The following is a 13,904-nucleotide window of genomic DNA, read 5'->3' as shown; positions in this document are numbered from 1 at the left end:
ATGGCAGCATCTGCCATAAATAGAATGCACAGTACCTGAGTCATCTTCATTCTAAGGTTGGCTAGATTGGGGACATTCCTGGCCACCCAGTGGTTAAGACTTGGAGCTTCCCCCATAGTAGGTGTTGGTTCAATCCCTGGTTGAGGAGCAAAGATCCCACATGCCTCGTGGGGCAGCCAAAAAAGAAAAGAGAGGAAAAATTTATTTATAGGACTTCCTTGCTGCAGTCCACCGGGTCGCAAAGAGTTGGACACAACTGAGTGACTGAACTGAACAGAACTTGGCTGTCCAGTGGTTAAGACTTCGACTTCCAATGCCAGGGCATGGGTTTAATCCCTGGTCAGGAAACTAAGAGCTCACATGCCTTGCAGCCAAAAAATCAAAACATAAAACAGAAGGAATACTGTAACAAATTCAATAAAGATTTTTATTTATTTATTTATTTTTGCAGTTAAATGTTTAAAGGAATATTTACAGCATTAAATACTTTTTAAAAATTATTTATTTATTTTATTTTATTTTATTTTTTAACTTTACAATATTGTATTGGTTTTGCCATATATCTCCATGAATCCACCACAGGTATACACGTGTTCCCCATGCAATAAAGATTTTTAAAATGGTCCACATAAAGAAAGAATAGCGAAAAGGGTCTCACAGTCATAACAAAGTTCAGAGGGACTCAAATGCTAGAGGTCAAGCCAGAGGTTGGGGCAGAAATGATAAGAAAATAAATGGGCAATATGCCTTGAATTTCAGATTAAAAGCATTTCAAAAGATATTACAAAAATTCTGATGGATAAAATGAAATAGCCTTGGCTCGAGTTAGCAGCAGTGAATAGACTTTGATTTAAATCTTATCTGTCCCAATATCCACAATGCCATAACTTTGGAAACTTTACTGAAAAAAAAAAAAATTGAGTAAATTCTTTTCTTGAGATCTCGCTTTACAAATCAAAAATGCACTGACTGGTTAGTAAACTGAGTCACTTCCTATTGTTCTTTGGCAATCTTTTAAAAATCAATCAATCAAAACCCTTGTTTACTTACCCAATGAATCCATGTCCAGCTCATTGCAGTAAAAAGAGATATCATTGTCACAAAACACAGTCTAGGTCCCTTAATCCAGCCTCTTTTGATCTCAAAAGGTGGTAACATTCAGTTCAGAGCTCACTCATCTGTAAATTGCATCACATTATCTCTGAGTTATTTAAGAAGCAAGCTCTGTTTGGTTTCAGGCATTTTAACCTGCTAAAGGCAAGAAGGGTTTGCCACATAGTTTCAAAGGTCTTCCACTTACTACAACCCTCAGAGAGGGCAAAATGATCGAGCCCATTGGGAATCAGTATGTTGTGGCCAGGCCAGTGTATTCTGCAAATGCTTTTGGGGAAGACCATAAGAAGAAACAAAGACATCATAAGACGCTTCTGGATCATCTCAAAAAGTTGTGCCGGTAAGATATTTTTCTAAAGTACTGGTATTAGGGGTAAATGAAGCACTTTCTCTGAAATTTTTAAGCTTCCAAGTTCTTCTTTCTAGCCCAGTCTCCAGAGTCAGTCTTTGATTTCCAAACCTCCTACTCCAGGGCTAGAAAGGTAGTCTCTGAAATGAACACTATCTCAGCTCTCGACACAATCTTTCCATATCAGAAAACTGATAGATGAGGACAGAGGAAAATTTTCTGTCAAGTGTTGTACAAGTCAAGCTGAGGATGACAAATAAGTTCTATTGTGGCTAAAGAAAAGAAATATTTTTCTTTAAAAAAAAATCCTTTGGTGGTAGTCAGGGCAGCTAGTACGTGTAAAGAGGTGAATATTAGTGGGAAGATTAGTGAAATGATATCATCTTTAACAAATTTCCATCTACAATAGGTACTAAACTTAAAATTGGATATTAATTAACTGACCTGTGGTTTTCATTGTTTCAGCTGTTCTGCACAAAGGGCCAAGAAAATTGCCTTCTCCTCGTTCCCCATAGCATCTTGGTTGCCAGCATATCGCATAAAGGAATGGCTCCTCAGTGACATTGTTTCTGGAATCAGCACAGGGCTGGTGGCTGTACTGCAAGGTAACTTTTTTTGAGATGTAATTTATATATCACAAAATTCATCCTTTTAACGTGTAAATTCAGTATTGGGTTTGTTTGTTTGTTTTGGATATTTACAAAATATTGTGCAACTAAGGTTCTGCAACTATCATGGCTAAATAATTCTGAGACATTCTCACCATATGCATACCCCCAAATCTCTTGCAAATCACTTCCCATCCTCCCTCCACCCAGCCCCTTGGCAACAACTTTCTGTCTCACTGGAGTTATCTATTCTGGACATTTCATGCAAACAGAATCATAGAACATATCAATCTTCTGTGTCTTGTTTCTTTCACTTAGCATAATGTTTGCAAGTTTCTCCCATGATGTACAAGTCCTTCATGCACTTTTATGGATGAATAAGATCCTACTCTGTAGATACACTACATTTTGTTTGTGCGTTCATGAGTTGATGGACATTGGGTTGTCTCCACCCTGTGGCTTTTATGAATAACACTGATACTATTATGAACACTTGCACACAAGTTTTTGTGTGAATGTATGTTTTAATCCTCTTGGGTATATACCTAGGAGTATAATTGCTGTGTCATATAATAATTCATTAGCAATGGTGAAGATTCAAATTCCTCCACATCCTTGTGAACACTTGTTACTGTCTGCCTTTGTTACTTTAGCTATCCTACTGAGTATGAAATGGTGTCTCACTGTGGTTTTGATTTGCATTCTTCTAATGACTAATGATGTTGAGTATCTTTTCATGTGCTTACTGGCCATTTGTATATCTTTGGAGAAATGTCTAATTTAAATCTTTTGTATATTTTAAAATTAGGTTATGTGTCTTTTATTTTTGAGTTGCAATGGTTGCTTACACATTCTGGATAATAGACCTTTATCCAACATATGATTTGCAGGTAATCTCTCTCTTTCTGAGGGATGTCATTTCCCTTTTTCATAGTATCTTTGAAGTACCCATTTTTACATTTTGATGGAGTCCAGTTTATGTGTTTTAAATTTGGCCACTTATGCTATAGATGTCACTAAGAAACCCTTGCTTAATTCAAGGACACAAAGGTTTATACCTAAGTTTTCTTGCAATAGTTTTATAGCTTTAGCTCTTACATTTACATCTTTGATACATTTGAGTTAATAAAACAAGTTTTAAGGTGCAATCTTAAATAACTAGAAGACCCTAATAAAAACTTCTATGATCCCTTTGCATGAAATAAAAACACTGATGCTTGTATATTTACAGGTTTAGCATTTGCTCTGCTAGTCACCATCCCCCCAGGCTACGGGCTATATGCAGCCTTTTTCCCAGTCATCATCTACTTTTTCTTGGGCACTTCCAGACACATATCTGTGGGTAAGTGAATTACTGGGCTAATTAATGCTCATTGCTTTTTCTTTATGAATGATGTTATCCATGCATTGTATATGCGTGCTAAGTTGATTCAATTGTGTCTGACTCTTTGCAAACCTATGGACTGTAGCCCGCCAGGCTCCTCTGTCCATGGGATTCTCCAGGCAAGAATACTGGAGTGGGTTGCCGTGCCCTCCTCCAGGGGATCTTCCCAACCCAGGGATCAAACCTACAGTCGCTTATGTCTCCTGCACTGGCAGGCGGTCTCTTTACCACTGGCGCCACCTGGGAAGCCCCAGTCATGAATTGTATCAATTCCATATTGTGCAACATCCAGAAGAGGAGTCATAATTTCTTGTAATTACAAATTAGAACTGGGGCTTGGGAAGGAGACCAGAACTCCAGATGGTAATCTTTCTACATGCTACATTTTGGTTGAAAGACAACTGTGCTATGGGGAAGCATAATGACTACAATTCACCCTGTCTTATTAGGTCCATTTCCAGTTCTGAGTATGATGGTGGGAGCAGTAGTTGTGAGACTAACCCCAACAGACAGTGCAGCTGATTCAACATTCGCTAATAGCTCAATGACTAACGATTCATCAATAGATGAGCAGAAAGTGATAGTGGCTGCAACAGTTACAATTCTTTCTGGAATCATCCAGGTGAGCATTTTGTCACATAATCTACCCTCCCCAATCTATGTGTCCTGACTGGTACACATCTTTCTGGTTTTTCTACTTCTTGCCACCCCTCCCAACTCTTCCTGTTGTGCCTCCTTCAGTGGCCCACTGGAAATAATTTAAGAAGAGTCACTCATGGCAACCATAAGAAGAGGGACAGATCCACTTTGCAAAGAGGAGTGAATGTGGGTCTGGAAAGTAGGAAAAATGAGAACTTGGAGGCACATGTGATGACAAGTAAATGCTGTATTCAATAAAATACCTGGGAATTGATACACTCCCAGTTCTTACTAAACAGAACTGTATGCAAGTAATAGAGAGACTGGCAGCTAGGAAATTTTTTCTCATTTCACATTGTGTGTGTGTGCTCAGTCACTTCACTTGTTTCTGACTCTTTGCCACCCCATGGACTATAGGCCGCCAGGCTCTTCCATGGGACTATCCCAGCAAGAATACTGGAGGGGGTTGCCATTTCCTACTCCAAGGGATCTTCCCAACCCAGGGATAGAACTGGTGGCTCCTGCATTGGCAGGCAAGTTCTTTACCACTGAGTCAACTGGGAAGCCCAATTTCTTATTGAAAGTGAAAGTGTTAGTTGCTCGGTCATGTCCAACTCTTTGTGACCCTATGGACTCTGTCCATGGAATTCTCTAGGCAAGAACACTGGAGTGGCTTGCCATTTCCTTCTGTAGGGGATCGTCCTGGCCCAGGGATCAAACCCGGGTCTCCCACATTGCAGGCAGATTCTTTATCATTTCAGCCACCAGGGAAACCCTGAAGCTTACCATCCGAGCCACCAGGAAAGCCCCAGATGGTAAAGAATCTGCCTGCAATGTAGGATAACCAGGTTCGATCCCTGGGATGGGAAGATACCCTGGAGAAGAGAATGGCTACGCACTCCAATATCGTTGACTGGAGAATTCTATAGTCCACATAGATTAGAGAGGGGCTTAAAGACTTACTCCCAAGCCACACCCCTACCACCATGCTGCTAAGTCGCTTCAGTCGTGTCCGACTCTGTGCGACCCCACAGATGGCAGCCCACCAGGCTCCGCCGTCCCTGGGATTCTCCAGGCAAGAACACTGGAGTGGGTTGCCATTTCCTTCTCCAATGCATGAAAGTGAAAAGTGAAAGTGAAGTCACTCAGTAAGTGTCCAACTCTTCGTGACCCCATGGACTACAGCCTACCAGGCTCCTCCATCCATGGGATTTTCCAGGCAAAGAGTACTGGAGTGGGTTGCCATTGCTTTCTCCTGTCCTCAAGATGTTAGATAGTGATAATGTCAAACTCCTCAAGGTGTTGCCTAAAGACAAAAGCGTTAAAAAAAAGTCAATTCAAACCAAGACATAGTGACATGTCAGTTCAATGATGGAGTCTGAGTGCATCTCCGATTCTAGTGCTTTTGCAAACTCACAGCTTAGGTTGCATTCTGGTGACAGGAGTGGAGAGTCAGGCCAACTTTCTATATCCATTTACCTTATTATTGCAAAATCCTAATGCTTTGGGGGAATGAATCAGTTTTGCCCTCAGTTAAAATCAAGCAGTTTTGATGTCATAAACAGTTATGTATTTTCCAACAAAAGTCGACCAACTTGTTTGAGGGAATCTGAATGGATGCTTGCCCATGCATGCAACAGCAACCAAAAAAAGGTAACTGACAATTCCCCGGGAAAAAGTTATGAAGACTGATGTTAGATAAAATTCTGCTATGAAAAGTTTATGGGGTGAGTCTCCTAAGAATACCTTGCCTTCAAAAGAGGGAAGAAAAGAAACATGCTAGTTCTTGGAGGTATACTGAAATGATGTGCTATTTGAACACCATGTAACATTTGGGGTGGGGGTGGGGAGGAGGGAAGCAGAAGGAGGTACCTTAATGGAAGGTGTTCCAGGAGGCTGAGACACTTTTCTTCCAGACCCAAGAGTGGAGGCTGAATCTCCACAGTTTGAACCATTTCAGTGGTTGATCTTTCAGATTGCCGAGGTGTATTGTGAATCTACACTAACAAGGCTCTGCCCTCTCTTTGCAGTTGCTGATGGGGGTTCTACGGCTGGGCTTCGTGGTGATTTATCTATCCGAGTCCCTTATCAGTGGCTTCACCACCGCTGCCGCTATTCATGTTTTGGTTTCCCAGCTCAAATTTATGTTTCAGCTGACAGTCCCGGCACACACCGATCCATTTTCACTTTTTAAAGTGAGTATTTTTTTTGCTTCAAAGATAAGGAATACATGAAATTCACTATCGTGTTTCCCAGAGAACTTTCCTTTTGTGCCTTTGCTGTGGGGCTTACTTAACAACTTCCAGGAAATCAACAGGCTGTGAAATGTATTCACATGAAGAAAAAATTAGTGGCAAAGAGAACAACACTGAAAATCTTTCACAACTCCCATGCAGCTGATGTAAACAACAGAAATTAAGTATCACTTCTTTTAGATTTGACTCTTCGGTATATTTTAAAAGAAAAAAAATGATGGCGCACATTTTAAAATCTTTCTCAAAATCTTATGTTGAAAGAAATGTGCTAATTGGATGGCACTGCATCCCTATTTCTAAAAAAGCAGGTCTTGTTTTTTTAGAATTGAAATTCTTCTGACTCTTATGTATCCTTATTTATAAAGCAAAAGGAAATTGGCCAATATGTAAACAGAACAGTGGTCCTTCTCTCCTCTGGAGGATGTACTTTAGAACAAACAGTGTTCTTAGCGCCTCTGAATTTATGTATTTAAGTCCTCACTCTTTTTTTTTTCTTTTGTGAGTCTAGCTAAAGGTTTGTCTCCTCTGTTTATCTTTTCAAAAAGCAAGCTTTTAGTTCCATTGATCTTTTCTATTTTTTTCTTTTTTAAGTCTCTGCTTAAATTCTTCCCTCTCTGTTCTTTGTTATTTCCTTCTCTTTCCTGACTTTGGGGCTTGTTAGTGCTTCTATCAAGACAGTGTTTGGGAGTCTGAGACAAAACTTGCTCCAAGTTGGAACCAGACCTCTCTCACTCCCATTCAGAGCTATTCCAGAAGTGGAATCTTTTGGGAGTCATTTGGGATCTAGTCTGGGCCTGCTTGAGCTGTCCAGATCCCATAGATATGGAAATCCAACTGGCCTTGGGAATTAAGACTGTAAACAGTGCACAGCTAGCCAGGAAACTATTTTCCAAAGGGACAGAGAGAGTCAATGAAGAAATATAAGGGGTCTGAACCTTAAAAAAAAAAAGCCAGGAATTAAGGGGAAACATGCTAAGAAAAACTATCAGAGGTGAAAGGTGATTCCCTGGACAGAGCAATATAGTATTGATTATGAAATGAAAAGTGAAGTATACATATAAGCTGATTCACTTCGTTGTACAGGAGAAACTAACACAGCATTGTAAAGCAATTTTCCTCCAATAATAAAAACAAGAAACAAACAAAAATGATGGCAATGACACCTAAGAGTAGAAGAGACCAGTTATAAAAATGTGAAACGCATCCCAGAAAATTTGACACTAGATGAAGAGCATCGATAAACCAGTGTGATGACAATGCTATGCTAACTTACTCTTCACGTATCTCCATGCTAGTCTCTACAGTTACTAGGGTTTAACATGAGCAGAACAGGCAATTGCTTTCCATCTGTCAGTCCTTTCATGTCTTACGTTTATTTTTATGTGTTTGGAATTAAGTGTTGTATCCAAATTACACATTAATATAGCACTTGGGTTTTTTAATTTTTATACTTTCAGGTCCTAGAGTCCGTATTCTCACAAATAGAGAAGACTAATATTGCAGACCTTGTGACATCCTTGGTTATCCTGGTGGTGGTATTTGTGGTTAAAGAAATAAATCAGCGCTACAAAGCCAAGCTTCCAGTGCCCATCCCAATTGAACTCATTGTGGTAAGTGATCATCTTCAGGTTTCCTTTCATAATTTGTTTGCCTTGTGTTTTTTTTTTTAATTAATTATTTATTTCAACTGGAGGCTAATTACTTTACAATATTGTGGTGGTTTTTGCAATACATTCACATGAATCAGCCACGGGTGTACATGTGTCCCCCATCCCGAACCCCTCTCCCACCTCCCTCTGGGTTGTCCCAGTACACTGGCTTTGAGTGCCCTGTTTCATGCATTGAACTTGGACTGGTGATCTATTTCACATATGGTAATATACATGTTCCAATGCTATTCTCTCAAATCATCCCACCCTCACCTTCTGCCTTGTGTTTTTATGTTGAAAACCCTCCCTCTCTGTAAATTAGGAGGTTTTGGTGAGACAGGCAATCTCGCTGCAGTTTCTGGTATGACATTTAGTATGGTATTTCTCTTCATTCATAATTTAATAACTTGCTTTGATGATTTGGGGTTTATTCTTTCCATGTAAGGCAAGAGAAGCCTGGTGATAGACTCATTGGAATGAAGCTGTGGTTCTGTTTCAGTAGTACATTAGAATTGCCTTGGGACTTTTCAAAAAGTAGCCAAACCTGAGCTTGAGATTCCTATGTAATAGGTCAAAGAGTGGCCTTTGGCAATGGTACTTTTTTTTTTCAAAGCAAGACTCTTAGTGACATCTCCCATTTCTAACATGGGCAATTTGCATCTTTGCAGACTGTGATCGCAACAGGTGTGTCCTATGGCTTTGACTTCAAAAGAAGGTTTAATGTGGCTGTGATTGGGGAGATGAAACCTGGGTAAGTGTCTTTCTCATGATGGCCTCTCCAAGCACCAATTAGAGAGCTAGCAGTAGTGACAGAGGACTCTAAGCTGAAAGGCACTAACCCTCCTCAGCACTCTCCCTGCATCTGGCATCCATCCTGCATCCAAGAGGAAGGCTCACTTTTGTCCTTCTAGGAATAAGTCACGAAGGACATCAGGTCTGCAGTTCTTAATATCAGAAAGTGTCTCCACGCGAAAGAACGCACAAATCAGAGAAGGGACTCCCATGCACGTAAAAGCAAGATAGTAGAAGCAGAAAAAGAGGTTAAACTTGTTCCTTCTCATAAAAAAGAACCGAGAGAAACCAGATTTCCCTGGCCATTAATTACCATAAACATTATGTAGTATTTTGTTTGACGTTACTGGAGCCAAGTTCCAATAGTTCAAAGGAGACACTGAAGGAATACCTGCCACACACTGCTTGAGCAATCCAGATGGGCACACTCTGTCCTTTCTCAAGATCAAGTTCAAAACAAGTCCAGAGCAACTCTTACCGCTCCAAAAGGCTGGGAGGTGCAGTTTGTACAAGGAGTTTGAAAATGTAGTCCATTGCCTTTATTCAATTGTTGAGAGAGATCCAGTTTTGTGCTCTTTCCTCTCTCTGCCTTCTGACCATCGCATCAGTTTCTTCCAGCTTGCTTACCAAGGAAACATTTTATTCCTGGTAATGAAACAAAATGAAAACAAAAATGAAAACCTTCCCTCCTTCCAGTACCTAGGAATATTTAAGAATTATTCTAGGAATAAGAATTTATATGCATTTCATTGTTGACTTAAAAATAACTAACTTCTAATAGAAAGTGAAAAGTGAAAGTGAAGTCGCTCAGTTGTGTCTGACTCTTTGGGACTCCATGGACTGTAGCCTACCAGGTTCCTCCATCCATGGGATTTGCCAGGCAAGAATACTGGAATGGGTTGCCATTTCCTTCTCCAGGAGATCTTCCGGACCCAGGGATTGAACCCGGGTCTCCCGCGTTGTAGGCAGATGCTTTACTGTCTGAGCCACCAGGGAACTTCTATTAGAAGCAAATATATATTTTTAAGCAAAAAATATTTTTATCACCAGATAAAAATGTGTTAAACTTGTGATATTTAGATCACAAATATCACTTTAAATAGTAGAAATTAGGCTGAAGTTGAAAGACTATTTCTAGGGTTTCTCTCTACTCTGCAACTTTCAAGTGATTATACTTTATCTTGTCAGAAGGATGTTGGAAATAAAAGATAAACTTAAGATCACTGAGTTACAGTGACATTACTTAGTAAATGTATTTTAAATGTCAACGGACATCTCTCCACAGTATGTGTGGGTGAAGAAGGGGGTGACATATTTATAGATCATCATACCCTACAGAGAGGCAGTGTAGCCCAGTAAGCAAATTCATGCTTTCTAGAGGCAGAGTGCCTAGAATTTACTCCAGACTCACTTCCTGACCTTGAGCAAATAATTAAACTCTGTGCCTTAATATCTTTGGCTGTAAAAAATGGGGCTAAAAATAGTAGTTATTACATAGGATTTTTGTAAGAATTAAGTGAGTTAATTAATGCATGTGATGTCCTAAAGTGCCTGGCCTACTGTAAGTATTCAAACTGCACTACTGCTATTCTTAATTTATCACCTAAATTACTGTGCCAGACACTTTACATGCTTTTCACACTCCCACTTCTCCTGAATGATGATTGAGTGAACATTTTAAATGCCCATTGGTGTTTGCAAATAGAATATAAGTGAAAGATAATGATTATTAATTATTGCTAATCTGCTATTAATGAATATGACATCTTAGAAGTGACTTTGTGAAGTCATGTACACTGAATGCAAATACTTGACTAAAGGAGAGAGATCATTGAAATAGTAAACAGAACACCAAGGATATATTCAGATTCCAGAGGGACACTGTAATAGTAGCTAAGAGGCACTTTGTACTTTACAGTATGTGAATAGTATTCACATTCATTGTTTTATTTGAACCTTCCACAAAAATTATGAAGAAAAGAGAACAAGTGTTATTATCAGCACTTTACAAATGAGGAACCTGGGTAAGTAGCACAGCCAGGAAATCAGTCCAGTTTTCAGACTGCAAATCCCCATCACATCATTCTGCCTATGGTGTTTAGAGGCTAGAACAAAATAATAATAGCAGGCTTCTGGGTATTTTGTATAAAATGCAAATTGTATCACTCATTTTATATTTTACATATATAATGTTCCTAGCTAACTTTCTGATTTATAAAAGCTGCAGAATATGAAATAATAGTTCTCCTTCAAAATTAGAGCTAAAACTATAAACACAGACATATCCTCTGTGACTTCAGTGTTTGCCTGACACAATCTCACTTTAAATGGAAACCCACTCTCCATCACGGCTGCAGTTGGCTGTAGCCGATTAGTGGAGCTCAGGGCAGAGTCCAGGGCTTGTTTGCTACGAGTTTCCCATGAAAGGTTATTGTTATCAATGGAGGGAAATATATCTTGCTTTACTTGTCTCAGAACTGTATTTGCTCAAAGAGCCTTCATCCATGGATAACTATTGGAGGTATCATGAGCGATGCTTTGTAAACCAATGTCACAATACAACTGGGATCTGAGATGTTTTGCAGGAAGCTTACATTGATCTAAATGTACACTGTAATGTAGCTATACTAGCAAAATCATATCAGATTTATCACTATCATTGGACTAGTTTTACAATCTTATATCAAATCCAGGCAGCATTGCTTTTCAACATTAAGATAACAGATTGCAAGGTATTCAGTGGTGCTAAATTCTTGCTAGTCATACTTGAAAGGCACAACTCAGCCTAGAATGCATTCATTCATTCATTGACTTGCTCAACAAATACTGACCACCTGATATATGCTGTGAAAAGTGTTTGATCCTGGTCCTAAAACAGTGAACTAGTCATTGTCCCTGCTCTGGGTCTGGTGTGAGTTTCCTGTTGGGAGGGCGGATGGAAACAGGAGGAATCAAACACTGGAGAAGCACAGACAATCTCACCTAACCCTGACCTTGGGGATGAGAAATGACTTTCTGGAGGGAACGATGGGATTGAAGGGAATGGTTCAGGCAGAGGGAACAGCAAATTAGAAGCTTCCAAGGTGGGAGAGGATGGGTGATGAGAAACAAAGAAAACTTGGTCTAGCTGGAGTCTAAATTCTGAGAAATGGTAGTAATTAAGCAAGATGTGGGGTAAGGGGCCATTGGGGCATTGCTAAGGAATTTGGACTTTTTCCTGAGGATACATGGATGCTGTTGAAGGCTTCTAACCAGGTGGGCAACATTCTGACTTGCTTAATTTCAATTTCAGGTTTCAGGCTCCTATCACACCTAGCAGGCAGACTTTCCAAGATACCATTGGAGACTGCTTTGGCATTGCCATTGTTGGCTTTGCAGTGGCCTTTTCTGTGGCCAGCGTCTACTCCCTCAAGTATGATTATCCCATTGATGGCAATCAGGTAAGTATACAACCGACAGTGGGTCTAATTAGGCAACTTGAAATACTACTTTGCATACATAATATTGATGTGCTACATCTAAAAAAGATTCCTTCTTGCTCTCCTGTCAGGAGTTGATCGCCATGGGAGCAGGTAACATATTTGGTGGATCGTTCAGAGGATTTGCAGCAAGTACCTCTCTCTCCAGATCAGGGGTCCAGGAGAGTACAGGAGGCAAAACTCAGGTCCTGGGGGGTCTTTGCTAAGAGGCCCGTCTTTGCTTGAGTCAATGGGGATTTGGAACCCTGGGGGAAAGTTGAGTTTGTGATGAGAATGTTCTCCTCTCCACAGATAGCTGGCCTTATCTCTGCTATCATTGTGCTGATTGTCATCGTTGCCATCGGATTTCTCTTGGAGCCTCTACAAAAGGTAGCACTCATCCCTCAGGCTGACATCTCTCTCCTTAGATGATGAATCGAGGGCTCTGGTTCTTAAACTCAGGAGGGATAAACTAAACTAGGGAAAATGAGTATCTACAAACTCTCAAGTACTCTTCTTCGCCAATATTCCATGGGCCAAAAATATTTCTTTCTCTCCTGGCACTATTTTATAAATGTTAGGAATGCAAATACCCAACAACGCTACTCTTAAAATTCTACACTGCCTTATCAGTTCTACTCTGCTGATCAACTCTACTCTTCAGTCTCTATGTGTTTACCCCAGATATGATTAATGTTTAGATTGGAAGGCACCCTGGCACTGAAGCTTCTGTATGGGTTGACTAAAGTGAAGATTTTCTTAAAGGTTGATGCCATTGAGGCCTGTATGGAATTCAGAGAATGGTACTACCAACCACACAGCTTGTTCTTAGGAGTACGCCCTGCAGCTCCCAGAGTGTGGTTGACTCCAAGACCAAAACGGTCAGATTGATGGATGGGAGCAAATGGCTAGACTTTGACCTTGCACCTTTACCCTCATGCTCCTCTGTCTGCCTCTTTGGAACTGTAATTTTTGAGGGTGTAGTGTTTTGCTTTGTCCATCACTGAAGTACCCAGGTTACAAAAATAACAGTGGGCCCTAGGAAACACAGGATCTGTAGGAAACCAAATGATGGTCAATATATTGTTCTTTGCAGTGTTAATGTGATTTTGAGGTAGTACAGAGGGCACTGGCTCTAGTCCTATAGATCTTCTTCCAATCTTGCTCTGCTGCTTATTATCTCTGTGCTTTAGGCAGATTATTTAACCTCTCTGAACCTCAAGTTGCCCATTTGTAAAATAGAGAGGGAAATAGCACCCACTTCACAGAGTTGTTGTGAAAATTAAATGAAATAGGGCATGTGAAGTATTAATATTTAGTCCAGGGTGTGGCACATGATAAACACTTAACCAATGATACCCTTTATTGGGGAGATTATTATTGTTGTTATTCTACAAACATCCAGTTATACCTCTGACTACAGAGGACATAGACAGAGGACACAGTCCACCAAAGTCTATTGGTTTTTATCTAGGCCTTTTTCTTGGTTGGTTGGTAGCTGGAACATGAGTTTTATCCCAGGTTTCTGGTGTCCTGATATGGTTATCCCAAACCTGGCCAAACAGTGCACAGTACTTGTTGTCAAAATTATGCATTCTTACTATGCTAACCTGATTTCCAAAGGAGTGGCATAAAAGGAGTCAAAAAGTCACCCCTG

General features: G+C 40.1%; 1 protein-coding gene across 1 annotated transcript in view; it reads left to right on the top strand.

The window, feature by feature from the left end:
- SLC26A3 (solute carrier family 26 (anion exchanger), member 3) overlaps positions 1-13,904 on the top strand; it is a 33,645-nt gene that overhangs the window by 6,080 nt on the left and 13,661 nt on the right. The window contains exons 2-11 of the mRNA XM_010841475.1: positions 1,239-1,453; positions 1,928-2,067; positions 3,302-3,412; positions 3,904-4,076; positions 6,124-6,288; positions 7,806-7,958; positions 8,666-8,748; positions 12,082-12,229; positions 12,340-12,453; positions 12,560-12,637. Coding sequence (XP_010839777.1) covers positions 1,323-1,453; positions 1,928-2,067; positions 3,302-3,412; positions 3,904-4,076; positions 6,124-6,288; positions 7,806-7,958; positions 8,666-8,748; positions 12,082-12,229; positions 12,340-12,453; positions 12,560-12,637 — 1,296 coding nt within the window. The 5' untranslated portion in view covers positions 1,239-1,322. The remainder of the gene's footprint in view (positions 1-1,238; positions 1,454-1,927; positions 2,068-3,301; positions 3,413-3,903; positions 4,077-6,123; positions 6,289-7,805; positions 7,959-8,665; positions 8,749-12,081; positions 12,230-12,339; positions 12,454-12,559; positions 12,638-13,904) is intronic.

This window comes from Bison bison, unplaced genomic scaffold, assembly GCF_000754665.1.
Source record: "Bison bison bison isolate TAMUID 2011002044 unplaced genomic scaffold, Bison_UMD1.0 scf7180017864162, whole genome shotgun sequence".
NCBI classification, from domain to species: Eukaryota; Metazoa; Chordata; class Mammalia; order Artiodactyla; family Bovidae; genus Bison; species Bison bison.
This window is presented reverse-complemented; position numbering and strand designations above follow the sequence as displayed.